Source organism: Zonotrichia leucophrys, chromosome 25, assembly GCF_028769735.1.
Source record: "Zonotrichia leucophrys gambelii isolate GWCS_2022_RI chromosome 25, RI_Zleu_2.0, whole genome shotgun sequence".
NCBI lineage: Eukaryota > Metazoa > Chordata > Aves > Passeriformes > Passerellidae > Zonotrichia > Zonotrichia leucophrys.
Window position 1 is genome coordinate 986,254 of NC_088194.1, and position 12,305 is coordinate 998,558.

At 53.2% G+C, this 12,305-nt stretch overlaps 1 protein-coding gene across 1 annotated transcript; it reads left to right on the top strand.

The window, feature by feature from the left end:
* The first annotated feature begins 1,428 nt into the window (after positions 1–1,428).
* On the top strand, positions 1,429–11,343 carry RHBG (Rh family B glycoprotein). The gene is made up of 10 exons (XM_064732730.1): positions 1,429–1,609; positions 4,008–4,194; positions 5,973–6,123; positions 6,824–6,977; positions 7,259–7,425; positions 8,391–8,528; positions 8,638–8,771; positions 8,966–9,087; positions 9,993–10,066; positions 10,907–11,343. Exons 1-10 carry the CDS (start codon positions 1,429–1,431, stop codon positions 10,973–10,975), a joined length of 1,377 nt encoding a protein of 458 aa, XP_064588800.1. The 3' UTR covers positions 10,976–11,343.
* The last annotated feature ends 962 nt before the right edge of the window (positions 11,344–12,305 follow it).

Here is a 12,305-nt window from a genome sequence, read left to right on the forward strand (position 1 = left end):
TGTTCTTAAAAACTCAGATTTTCCTTCTCTCCTCTCGACCCCACAGGAAACCTCACCCCCAAAGCCTCCTGAACACTCATTTTTCCTTCTGACCAGGGAATTTGAGCCAAGCTTTGCTGAGCCAGCACCTCCACAGCAGGTCAGCCCCTTGTGCATCACCCTCCACCTCCACTGCCTGACCCAGTGCCCAAAACCCACCGTGTTTCTGCAATGCAGAGGCAGAAATCTCATCCATCCTGCCCAACATCTCCTGCCTGTGGGAACCCAGGAAATTCCTCTGGCTGCCCTGGATGGCTCAAACTCCTGTCAGGGGGCTCAGAGACCTTGGCACAGAGCCCCAGACCCCTGTGCCTCTGATTTAGCCCTTGGAAAAAACAATTACCAACCTTGTATGAAGAATTACAAGCCATGACAGTTAAAGTAGAATGACAGTGAATTTATCACAGGGGCAAAAATAGATTTTTGGGGTTTTTAGAATGGGGGTTCAGGTGGCAAGATGGAGGGATCTGGGCATGCCCAGCCTTTCTCCTTCTTCTTCTTGGCCTTCATCTCTGCTGTGATGTTGACAATTTTAGATTGGTTTAGAGTGGAAGTTCACTGTCTAACATAGGTGATAGGTATTGGGAAATTATTGTAAATAAAGTACACGTAGTTTTTAGTATAAAAAACTAACACCACCCCAAGGGCTGGAAACAATTACCAGCTTTGTGTGAGGAGCTATAAGCCACAAGAGTTTGAGTAGAATGATAGTGAATTTGTCACAGGGTGAAAAATAGATTTGGGGTTCAGGAGGCAAGATGGAGGAATCTGGGTGTGTCCAGTCTTTCTCCTTCTTCTTCATCTTCTGCTGTGATGGTGGCACTTTTCGATTGGTTTAGAGTAGAAGCTCACTGTCTAACACAGGTGATAGGCATTGGAAAGTAACTGTAAATATTTTTTTTGTAAATATTGTAAAGTAACTGTAAATATTTTCTAACATAGGTGATAGGTATTGGAAAGTAATTGTAAATTTTTAAAAAGAATTTTATAGATAAGATACAATAAACAACCTTGAGACTGAGAAATGAAGAGCCCTGACTCCTTCTTCGACCATTGGGCTGGGAAAAGAGATTTTTTAACATTTCTCGGGGGTCACAGTGACCAGCTAGAGACCCCGAGACTGCCCAGAGAGAGAAACACCGACCCCACACACACAGCCCACAGCTCCCAGCACAGTGCCTGCAGCCACCTGGTGTGGCATCACCACCTGTGCAGGTGTGCCAGGGCATCCCAGCCCGAATTTCCGTGTTGGCAGCGCTGCCCTGCTCCCGGCACTCCCTTCGAGGTGAGGAGCAGCTGGCAGCCACCCCGGCAGGAGGAGTTTCACCCTAACCTGGCTCTCCCTCCCCATGCACCCCCTTCTTTGCAGGGCTTCACCTGCCCCCCGACATGCCTGAGCACGCAGCCGCCTCCAGGCTGTGGTTCTCGGGGCTGTGCTTCCTCCTGCAGATCCTCCTCATCCTCCTGTTCGCGGTGTTGGCGCGCTACAGCCCCGAGGGCAGCCCCGGGCCGTGCCCCCCTCAGCTGAACTGCAGCCAGAGGAGCCAGGACCCGAATTTCCTGCAGCCCCGTGAGTAGAACCCTCCTGATATGGGGATGGCACTGGGTGTCACCTGCAGAGCTGGCACTGGCTCCAGAGATACCAGAGAGGCACCATCGAGCTGCAGGTGTGGGGTGCTGGTGATTCCCAGAGGGGTCGAGCAGACACGCTGCAAGGATTTCTGAAATACTTGCAGCAAAAGAGGGAAATTTGGGGCTGGGGTGTGTGTTAGAGCAGTGGAGCTCAGAAGGGATCACTGAGTGCAGTGGAAAACTGGGGATCATCATTCTATGCCTGATAAGGGTGCACAGCAGCTGCTCCTGGCAATTCAGGGTCTGCAGAGCTTCCCACCTGGGTTTGCAGTGCCAGGGGGTTCTCACTGAGACCCTTCCATGGAGGATTGGAGCTCAGAAGGGATCACTGAGTGCAGTGAAAATCAAGGGATCATCATCCCAAGCCTGGTGTGGAGCACAGCAGCTGCTCCTGGCACTTCAGAGCTTCCCCAGCCAGGTTTGCAGTGCCAAGGGGTTCTCACCAAGCATCTTCCAAGGAGGATTGGAGCTCAGAAGGGATCACTGAGTGCAGTGAAAATCAAGGGATCATCATCCCAAGCCTCGTATGGAGCACAGCAGCTGCTCCTGGCACTTCAGAGCTTCCCACTGACCAGCCAGGTTTGCTGGGTTCTCACTGAGCCCCTTCCACAGACGACTGCAGGTGTGGGGTGCTGGTGATTCCCAGAGGGGTCGAGCAGATACGCTGCAAGGATTTCTGAAATACTTGCAGCAAAAGAGGGAAATTTGGGGCTGGGGTGTGTGTTAGAGCAGTGGAGCTCAGAAGGGATCACTGAGTGCAGTGGAAAACTGGGAATCATCATTCTATGCCTGATAAGGGTGCACAGCAGCTGCTCCTGGCAATTCAGAGCTTCCCCAGCCAGGTTTGCAGTGCCAAGGGGTTCTCACCAAGCATCTTCCAAGGAGGACTGGAGCTCAGAAGGGATCACTGAGTGCAGTGAAAATCAAGGGATCATCATCCCATGCCTGGCAGGGAGCACAGCCAGGGTGGCTGCCAGGTTCTCCTCACCTGCTCCTGGGACTTCAGGGTGTGCAGAGCTTCCCACCTGGGTTTGCAGTGCCAGGGGATTCACACCGAGCCCCTTCCATGGAGGATTGGAGCTCAGAAGGGATCACTGAGTGCAGTGAAAATCTAGAGATCATCATCCCAAGCCTGGTGTGGAGCACAGCAGCTGCTCCTGGCACTTCAGGGTGTGCAGAGCTCCCCAGCTGGGGTTTGCAGCCAGCAGGTTCTCCCGGTTCCTCCTGCCCACGTAACCCCACCCTTCAGTGACTCACGGAGCAGCCCGCCCCACAGCTGTCAGCTGTGCAAAGGGCATCCAGCCCGAGCAAGAATCAGGCCCCCCATCCCCTGGTTTGCCACCAAATGGTGCCAGACTGACCCAAGTTCTCTGCTCATCCTGTGAATTGGGGCAGGATGCCTTCAGGGGTGCTGACATCTCAGAGCCACTTTGATGCTGCTCTGGTGGGTGCCGCCAGCTCCGAGGTTTCTGTGCTGTGGGATGAATGTCCTGAGATATCTGCACAGGGCAGATGAGGATGGGGTGGCCTGGAGAGGCTGCAGAGGGTCCGGGGTGGCTGTAGCTGTCCCTAGCACTCCCCACTGCAGATCTCCAAGGAAGATCTTCTGTGGGAACCCAGACCAAGACCCCCTGGCTGACCAAGACCCCTGCCAGGGGACTCAGAAGCCCAAAACACCTGTGTGGTTTTGATTATGACCCATGGAGCAAATTACCAACCTTATATGAAGATCAGCAAGACACAACAGTTTAAGTAGAATAATAGTGAAGTTATCACGGGGTGGAAAATGGGTTTTTGGGGTTTTTAATATGGGGGTTCAGGGAGCAAGATGAAGGAATCTGGGCATGTCCAGTCTTTCTCCTTCTTATTCTTCTTGGCCTCCATCTTCTGCACTTTTAGAGTGGTTTAAGGTAGAAGCTCACTGCCTAACACAGGTGATAGGTATTGGGAAGTAATTGTAAACATTGTACAGGTAGTTTTTAGTATAAAAAGATAACACTGCCCCAGGGGCAGGCAGAGTGCCTGGAACTGTCCTGCTGGACAGAGAAAATTTTTTATAGATAAGACACAATAAACAACCTTGAGACCGAGAAATGAAGAGCCCTGACTCCTTCTTCAAGTGCTGGGCTGGGAAAAGAGACTTTCCAACTTTTCTCGGGGTCACTCTGACCAGCTAGAGATCCTGACAATCTTCCACCGTGGCTCCAGACTCACATCAAGTGCAGAGAGCCTTCATCTCCCAAACCTGGGGGTGTCTCAGCTGTTGGGGACCATCAGGAGGGTGTTTGCCCTCCCTCAGCACCCCCAGACCCATCCCTGTGCCTCTCCCCACACAGGGTTCCAGGATGTCCACGTCCAGCTGCTCCTCAGCTTTGGGCTGCTCGTGGCCTTCCTCAGCCGCTATGGGCCGGGCAGTGCTGCCATCATCATCCTCATCACAGCCTTCTCCATCCAGTGGGCTGTCCTCATGCAGGGCATGCTTTTCTTCTTCCTCAGCAGCAAGATTTCCGTGGGAGCTCAGAGGTAAGGCCGGAGGGAGCTGCTGAGCCCAGCCCAGCCCTGGCACACGGGCTCCCTCCTCTGTAAAACTCGGGGCTCTGCTTTGCAGGAGCATTTTGCACACAAGTGGGACGGGGTTCTTTGAGTACCACTGTAAGAGCCTAAATGAGAGATGTGGGACTCAGGTTGGCTCTTCAAAATGCAGTTTATTGTATACAAAATGCACTTGATTGTATCCAAGAGTTACAGCAGTCCAGGATTGTGGGTGACAGAGCTGTGCCTACAGCTGTCAGCTCCAGCTGCAGGCAGGCCTGGAGACCCTTTGGTTTTGGTTACAGTGCATTATAAACTTTTCTTTTGGTTATAATGCATTGTACACTTTTCTTTTGGTTACATTGCATGATATACTTTTCTTTTGCTTACATTACATTATAAAATTTTCTTTTGGTTATAATGCGTTATATACTTTTCTTTTGGTTGCAATGCATTATAAACTTTCTTTTTGGTTGCAATGCATTATATACTTTTCTTTTGGTTACATTACATTATAAACTTTTCTTTGCTGAGCATCTTAATACACTAGAACCAATCTATACCTTAACTTTTACCTACAGCCTATCATAACTACTGTAATTACCATATTCATGTTACTGTTCTCCAATCACTAGAAGTCAGTACATTACAGTTTAAGCTGGAAGTTGTTTTTCAGTTTTCTTGCAGTGGAAAATTCTGAGACCTTTTTTCTACTTGCAACTTTGCTGCCTTGTTTGCCTGTGCCATCTTTCTGCTTGGTAAAAACATCTTCGTGTTTGGGGTGGGTTTATCCTTTGCTCTAAGCCATAAAACCCCTCATAACTAACATGAAATACCCTTTGTCTCCTTGGTTAGCCAGTAAAATTGGCTCAGCAATTCTTTTCTTCTATATCAAAACTTGCTTCCATCTCTATTCCTTCATCAGACTCTACATTTAAAGCTAAGCACACATATCTGTGAGACTTTCTTGTCAAACTTTCATCCTTTCCAACACAAAATAGCGCTGGGGCCATTTCTGGGTGCTGAGGCTTGGCTGGGTTTGGGGTGTTTGTGTCCAAACCCAGATATTTTCACCTCTGAGCGCTTCCCCACCCCACTGGAGCAGCCTGGAACACCCAACTCACCCCAGGGTGCAGGAGATGATGATTCCCCCCTGCCTCTGTCAGGGTTTGGGGGAGAACTGAGCAGCTCCAGGCTGGGGGAAGGTGATTCCTGAAGGGTTTTGTGCTCATTCTCTAATGGGCAACTGAAGTTACCCAGGTGACCAAAGAGCCACCTCCTGGTGTCCCCACTGTGGCCTGAGAACCCAGCAGTGCTCCAGGGCTTGGGGTGAAAGGGATGGGGCCATTTCTTGCCTGTCTGGATACTTTGAGCACCTGGAGAGTGCAGAGGAGGCTCCTTTTCTGCCCCAGCAGAGGTGAGGTGTGTCCTCTGAAAGAGCCCAAACCAAACCTGGGCATGGAGACGGTAAAAGCTGTAAATAAATCACCTCCAGAAAGCAAGGGTAAATCCAGCACTCCTTCAGTTCTTCTTGCCAAATGCTTGAGGCTTTCTTGTCAAACTTTCATTCAACATCTCACCCTGGCAAGGGCTGTGTGAGCCCTGCCAAGGGATTTAGGGGCGCACTCTGCCCCCCACCTGCCTCAAGCCCAGCCATCCCTGTGCCACCAGCACCTCTTCAGCTCCTGATCCCTGCCAGCTCTGCCCAGCCCCTGTGCTCACCCCTGGCAGTGCCAGCTCCAGTCTCACACTCTTCCTCTCCTTCCCAGCATGGTCAGTGCTGATTTCTGCACCGCAGCTGTTCTGATCTCCACTGGAGCTGTTCTGGGCAGGGTGAGCCCTGTGCAGATGCTGCTGCTGGCCCTGCTGGAAGTGACCCTGTGCACCCTCAATGAATTCATCCTGCTCAGTCTCATGGGGGTGAGTCACCCACTGGGACAGGGAGTGGTCTTGGGTTTGGGCTCCTCATGGCAAGTTCTGCCTCATCTGGAGAGGCAAATCCCTCACCCTGCTGTAGTATTTGCACTGGTTGTTGTTGGTTTCCTGGGTCTGGATTGAAGGCACTTGAGACAGTAGTTTATGTTCAGATTCAGGTGTTTATTATTTCTTAATTTCTTATCAGTAAAACAGTCTCATTGCTGTGAGTTCAGCAGCTTTTCAGTAGAAGGCACAAAATGGCCAACAGTCTTTTGTTACAAGGTCTTTTAAGACTAAACTATCCAATTAAGAACTGACACCTGGATTATTTTCCCTTTTAACCCAAAAACTGATCCCAATGGGGACTTTTCTGCCCAATTACAAAACGCCACCCAAACCCATGAAGAAGAAGGAAGAAGAAACCCAGGATGACACCCTGTGCCCTCCATCTTGCATACTAAAAATCCCAAACCCTAAATTTCTCACCAAGAGATAAACCTACACTACTCTCTATTATCTGTTTCACACTTTTGTGGATTCTGGTCTATTCTGGAGTTTAGAATACTTTCTCCATGGATGAGGGTCAAAGTCAGTGCTCCCTGGGGGTCAGGGCACCCCAGAGCAGACAGAGGAACATTCCTGGTGCCCTGGGTTTCTATATCACCCCAATTCCTGCACTTTCCTTGTTTTCCACACTCCCCAGGTGAGCGACAGTGGAGGCTCCTTGACCGTGCACACCTTTGGTGCTTATTTTGGCCTGATGGTTTCACGGGTCCTGTACCAGCCCCATAAGGACAAGAGGAGGAGGGAAGAGCAGCAGGATAAGGGGCACCACAAGGATGTTTTTGCTGTGGTTGGTATGGAGCTCAAATCTGCAGCACCTAGAGCTGGTGGTGGAAGGGTTGTCACCAATCTGAGGGTGTGGCTTTGAGCAGGAGATTGCTGCAAACATCAAGGACAGATGTCCTGCACCTCCCTATGGACTTGTCTGGGCTGCACCACCCTCTTCTAGAAAAACCATTTCCTTGTGTTCTATCTGAACCTCCCTTGTGGCCTCGTGCATCTCTTGGCCCTCACAGGAACTTTCTGTCCCACAAGGGATCAACTCCAGTACCAAGACCTGTTCTATTCCCTGCAGGAACCATCTACCTGTGGATCTTCTGGCCCAGCTTCACCTCCACCACCACTGTCCACCACGATGGAGAGAACTGGGCAGTGCTCAACTCCTACTTCTCACTGGTGGCAAGCACCGTGTCCACCTTCATCCTCTCTCCTGTGCTCTATGAGGAGAGCACCCCAAGGATGGTAGGTCAGTCCTGTCCTGGGACAAACCCACACCCTGCCCTGTAGGAGAAGGCCTGAACACACCCAGGGAAAAAGGGGAGGCCTGTTAGGCTCATTAAGGTTCATTAAGAACCAATTTGTGACCGTGTTCACAGAGGTCCGAGGAAGAGGGAAGAGATGAGGATCTGACTCAATGTTTCAGAAGGCTTAATTTATTATTTTATGATATATATTATTGTCGCAGACATCTTTTATGGAAAATCCTTTCCTTAAGATTTTTCCTCCTGAGAAGCTGAAAGGTCTCAGGAACAAAATGTAAACAATGGTTATCTGCTGCTGTGGAATGCAACAGGTGCATCTGTGATTGGTCTCATGGGGTTGTTTTTAATTAATGGCCAATCACAGTCAGCTGGTTTGGACAGAGAGCCCGAGACACAAACCTTTGTTATTATTCCTTCTTTTTCTGTTCTTAGCCAGCCTCTGATGAAATCCTTTCTTCTATTATTTTAGTATAGTTTTAATGTAATATATATCATAAAATAATAAATCAAGCCTTCTGAGACATGGAGTCAGATCCTCGTCTCTTCCCTCTTCCTCAGACCCCTGTGAACACGGTCACAGATTATATTAAAACTATACTAAAAGAATAGAAGAATGGATTTCATCAGAGGCTAGCTAAGAATAGAAAAAGAAAGAATGAATAACAAAAGCTTGTGGCTCAGACAGAGTCTGAGCCAGCTGGGCTGTGATTGGCCATTAATTAGAAACAACCACATGAGCCCAATCACAGATGCACCTGTTGCATTCCACAGCAGCAGATAACCATTGTTTACATTTTGTTCCTGAGGCCTCTCAGCTTCTCAGGAGGAAAAATCCTAAGGAAAGGATTTTTCAGAAAATATCATGGCTACACCAATTTGAGGAAGACAAACACCCCTCTCCCAGACCATGGAGTCCATTCCCCTGACCGTGTCTTGTTCCATCAGGTTCAGCTCCAGGATGCCACCCTGGCTGCCATGGCCGTGATGGGCATGGCTGGGGAGATGCTGCTCACCCCCTTTGGTGCCCTCATCGCAGGGTTTCTGGTTGGCCTCATCACCCCCCTTGGCTTCAGATTCTTCACGGTGAGTCCCCAGGGATGGTGATCCCAGCCCAGGGATCTGCTCCCAAACCCGCAAACGCCCGGGCAGCTGATCCCAGCCCACCACCAGCTCTTCCCTGTGCTCTCCCCAGCCTGTTCTGCACTCCAAGCTGAAAATCCAGGACACGTGTGGGGTGCACAACACCCACGGGCTGCCCGGGGTGCTGGGGGCCCTGCTGGGGACGCTGCTGACGCTGCTGGCCACCGCTGACACTTTTGGTTACAGGTGAGAGGAGCCAGGATCGGGGCTGCCAGTGCCTTATGCACCAAGCTGGGGTCACCACAACCCCTGAGATCAGGGCTGCACCACTCCCCTGGTACAGCAGCCCTTTAGGAGGCAAAACCGAGATATGAACCAAACAAAGCTCCCAAAACAAGCAAAAGCAGCTCCCCAACGCCTGTCCCCTGTCTGGCATGCAGGCTGGAGCTGGTGTTCCCACTGGTGGCCCAGGGCAGCCGGACAGTCACTGACCAAGCATTCATGCAGCTCAGTGCCCTGCCCCTCACCCTGCTGCTTGCCACGCTCGGGGGCTGGATCACGGGTGAGTTCTGCCTCCAGCACAGAGGGACGGAGGGGCAGGGAATGGATGGGTTTGGGGGAAAGGGCAGGAGCAGCTTCAAAGCAAAGCATCCACTCCGGCAGAGCCAGGGGTGCTCAGCACTGGGCAAACCCAGCCGAGATCGGGGCCAGGGCTCCCCTTGGGGCTGCGTTTCTCATGCAGGGCCGGGGCCATCCATGGGGCTTTACTCCCCGCTGGCCGGGGGTCTCCCCAGTCCGTGCTCCCCCCGGTCTGTGCTCCCTGCTGTGTCCGGAGCTTTCCCCAGGTCCGCTCTTCTCCCGGGGTCCCCGCGGGGGTCTGGGCTCGCCCCGGTTCCGGATCCCGGTTCCCCCTGGCACCCCCCGGTGCCGGTTCCCCCTGGTCCCGGTTCCCCCCGGTCCCAGCACCCCCCAGTCCCGGTTTCCCCCGGTCCCGGTTCATCCCCGATCCCGGCTGCCCCCGGCTCCCCCCAGTCCTGGTTCCCCTCCGATCCCCGCTTCTCCCCGCTCCCCCCGGTCCCGGCACCCCCCGATCCCGGTTCCCCCCAGTTCCAGCTCCCGTCTCCTTCCCGGTACCCGTTCCCCCCGCTCCCCGTTCCCACCGCTCCCCCCGGTCCCAGCACACCCAGATTCCCGGCTCCTCCCGGTCCCGGTTCCCCACGGCTCCTCCCGGTCCCGGCACCCTCCTAGTCCCGGTTCCCCCCGGTTGTCCCGGCTCCCCCCGGTCCCGGCTCCCTCCGGCTCCTCCCTGTTCCCCCCGGTCCCGGCTGCCCCCGATCCCCGTTCCCCCCAGTCCCGGTCCCGTCTCCCCCGGTCTCGGTCCCCGCCGCCGCCGCTAGATGGCAGGGGAAGCCCGAGCAGCGGCCGCCCCGCTCTCAGCCGCCCTCGCCCGGCTTTGGGTGTCCTCAGGAACCATCCTGAAAATCAAGGTGCCGAGGTGCTGCGCGGACACCCAGTACAAGGAGAGCCCCGGCTTGCAGGAGGTAAAGCTGGGAATTGGTGGTAAAAAGGGATTTTTGGGTCTCAGGCAGCGGCAGGGGTTGGGTATTTCCCCACAGCTTCCTCCTCTTGCAGCAGCATTTAGGGCAGGAGAGCTGCAGTAAATGCCCGTGGGCAGAGAATCCCTGACTCTCTTTAGGTGTTTTAGGTGCTCCCCTCTAAAAGCACCAGGTCCAACCATTCCACTGCTGTCGAGGTCACCACTAAACCATGTCCCCAAAAATCTTTAAATCCATCCAGGGATGGAGACTTTGCCACTCCCCTGGGCAGCCTGTGCCAGTGCTGGATGATTCCAGTGGTGGAATTTCCCCCAAAATTCCATCTAAACCTTCCTGGTGGAAGCTGAGCCCACACCCAGCCCCACTGTGCCCTGAGCCGGGCCCATTTCTGCCCCTCTCTTGTCCCTCAGCAGGGCCCATTTCTGCCCTTATCTTTTCCCTGAGCAGGGCCCATTTTTGTCCCTCTCTTGTCCCTGAGCAGGGCCCATTTCTGCCCCTCTCTTGTCCCTGAGCAGGGCCCATTTCTGCCCCTCTCTTGTCCCTGAGCAGGGCCCATTTCTGCCCCTCTCTTGTCCCTGAGCAGGGCCCATTTTTGTCCCTGAGCAGGGCCCATTTCTGCCCCTCTATTGTCCCTGAGCAGGGCCCATTTCTGCCCCTCTCTGGTGCAGGGCCCATTTCTGCCCCTCTCTTGTCCCTGAGCAGGGCCCATTTCTGCCCCTCTCTGGTGCAGGGCCCATTTCTGCCCCTCTCTTGTCCCTGAGCAGGCCCATTTCTGCCCCTCTCTGAGCAGGGCCCATTTCCGCCCCTCTCTTGTCTCTGGTGCAGGTGCCTGAGGAAGGATCTGAGCCCAGTGCCAGTGGAAAGGAGGAGCTGGGCATCAGCACCTTGGTGTAACAACCCCAGAACCTCTCTGTGGGGTGTGCCATGGCCAGTGCCAGTTGGTTCTGGCAGCCTGAACCTCCCAACAGGAGCCAGCCAAACGTTTTTGGGAGCAGCTGGGTGTCCCCAGGCCTCTGCAGGGTGAAGAGGAGCTGCAGGATCCCTGTGTTTGCTCAGGGTGTCCAGGCTTGGCTCAGCCACGTCCCCTCCCTGCTCCTTGCCTCAGTTTCCCCATCAGCTGCTCTCTGGAGGGAGGCAATGGGGAGAGGAAGGATGGCTGTGGTGGGGAGTGGGCCCAGGAGGCTGAACAGAAAGCAGCAAAGACTTTGTACAGATATTTTTGTGCACATAGCAATTAAAATATATGGATTTTTTGGTAGCTTTGTTGGATTTGCCCCTGAATTCTCATGGCACGTGCCCAGCCCTGCTGGCTGTTTCCTTCAGGTGTCATCCAGTGAGGAAGGCAAAGCCCCCCAGTTTGCCCAGCACCCCACAGAGGGGCTCCCACTCCCCTGGGAGCAGACTGGAACACTCTGGAACCCTCAAGGGATCCCACAGAGAGCCCTGCAGTGACTGGAGCAGGGCCACAGCCCCAGAGGGCTCCTAGAGGGGCCATTCTGGATGTGCTGGGGGTCGCCAGTGTCGGGGACACCTTGGGGTCCCATCTCCCACGAGCCTGGGGTGGCTGCCAGGCGCTTCCACACCTCCTGTGCCAGACTGGCACTCACCACATGGGATTCCTGTGGGCACAGGTGTGCCCAGCTGCCAGTGTCACCATCCCTGAGGAGGGGACACAGCCCCACAGGGGACAGGGGTGCAGGGACAGCACAGCAAAGTTTGGGGGAAATGCTTTGCCACAGGTGGGACTCTCTTGTGCTGGTATCTGCTGCTGTTGAAGCACACGGGTTTCCTTTAACTGAATGGACAAAAAGGAGGACAAAATTTCAAAATTTCAATTTCAAAATTTCAAAAGAAGGACAAAATTTCATTAATTCAATGCATTAATAAAATTCTTAATGAAAAGCATTTGTTTGTGATCATAAAACATCACTGTAAAACACAGCAGGAAGTCATAACATCTTGCTTTGATATAAGGCAAAGTATCACTTTAAACTTTCCCCAGTTTCATTGTCCCTTACAGAAAATGGTGAAATCAGCACAATAAAGCCTTGGTGTCACTGAAATTCCATGACGAAAGGAAGCGAAGTGGGTCAGGCGTTCCTGCTGCCGCTGCAGGCCCTGAGGAAGGTCTGTGCAGGGACCTCAGCCCCACTCCTGGCTCGGACGGGGAGACGTGGGGGGGAGGGGACGCGGGGTCCCTGTCCCGTGCCCTGATGACACAGAG

Bases quoted from the DNA above. Each gene is read 5' to 3' on its own strand.
- RHBG (XM_064732730.1), top strand. From the start codon at position 1,429: ATGCCTGAGCACGCAGCCGCCTCCAGGCTGTGGTTCTCGGGGCTGTGC. The intron at 6,124-6,823 runs GTGAGTCACCCA...CACACTCCCCAG, and splicing joins TCCTGCTCAGTCTCATGGGG to GTGAGCGACAGTGGAGGCTC. The intron at 8,529-8,637 runs GTGAGTCCCCAG...TGCTCTCCCCAG, and splicing joins TTGGCTTCAGATTCTTCACG to CCTGTTCTGCACTCCAAGCT.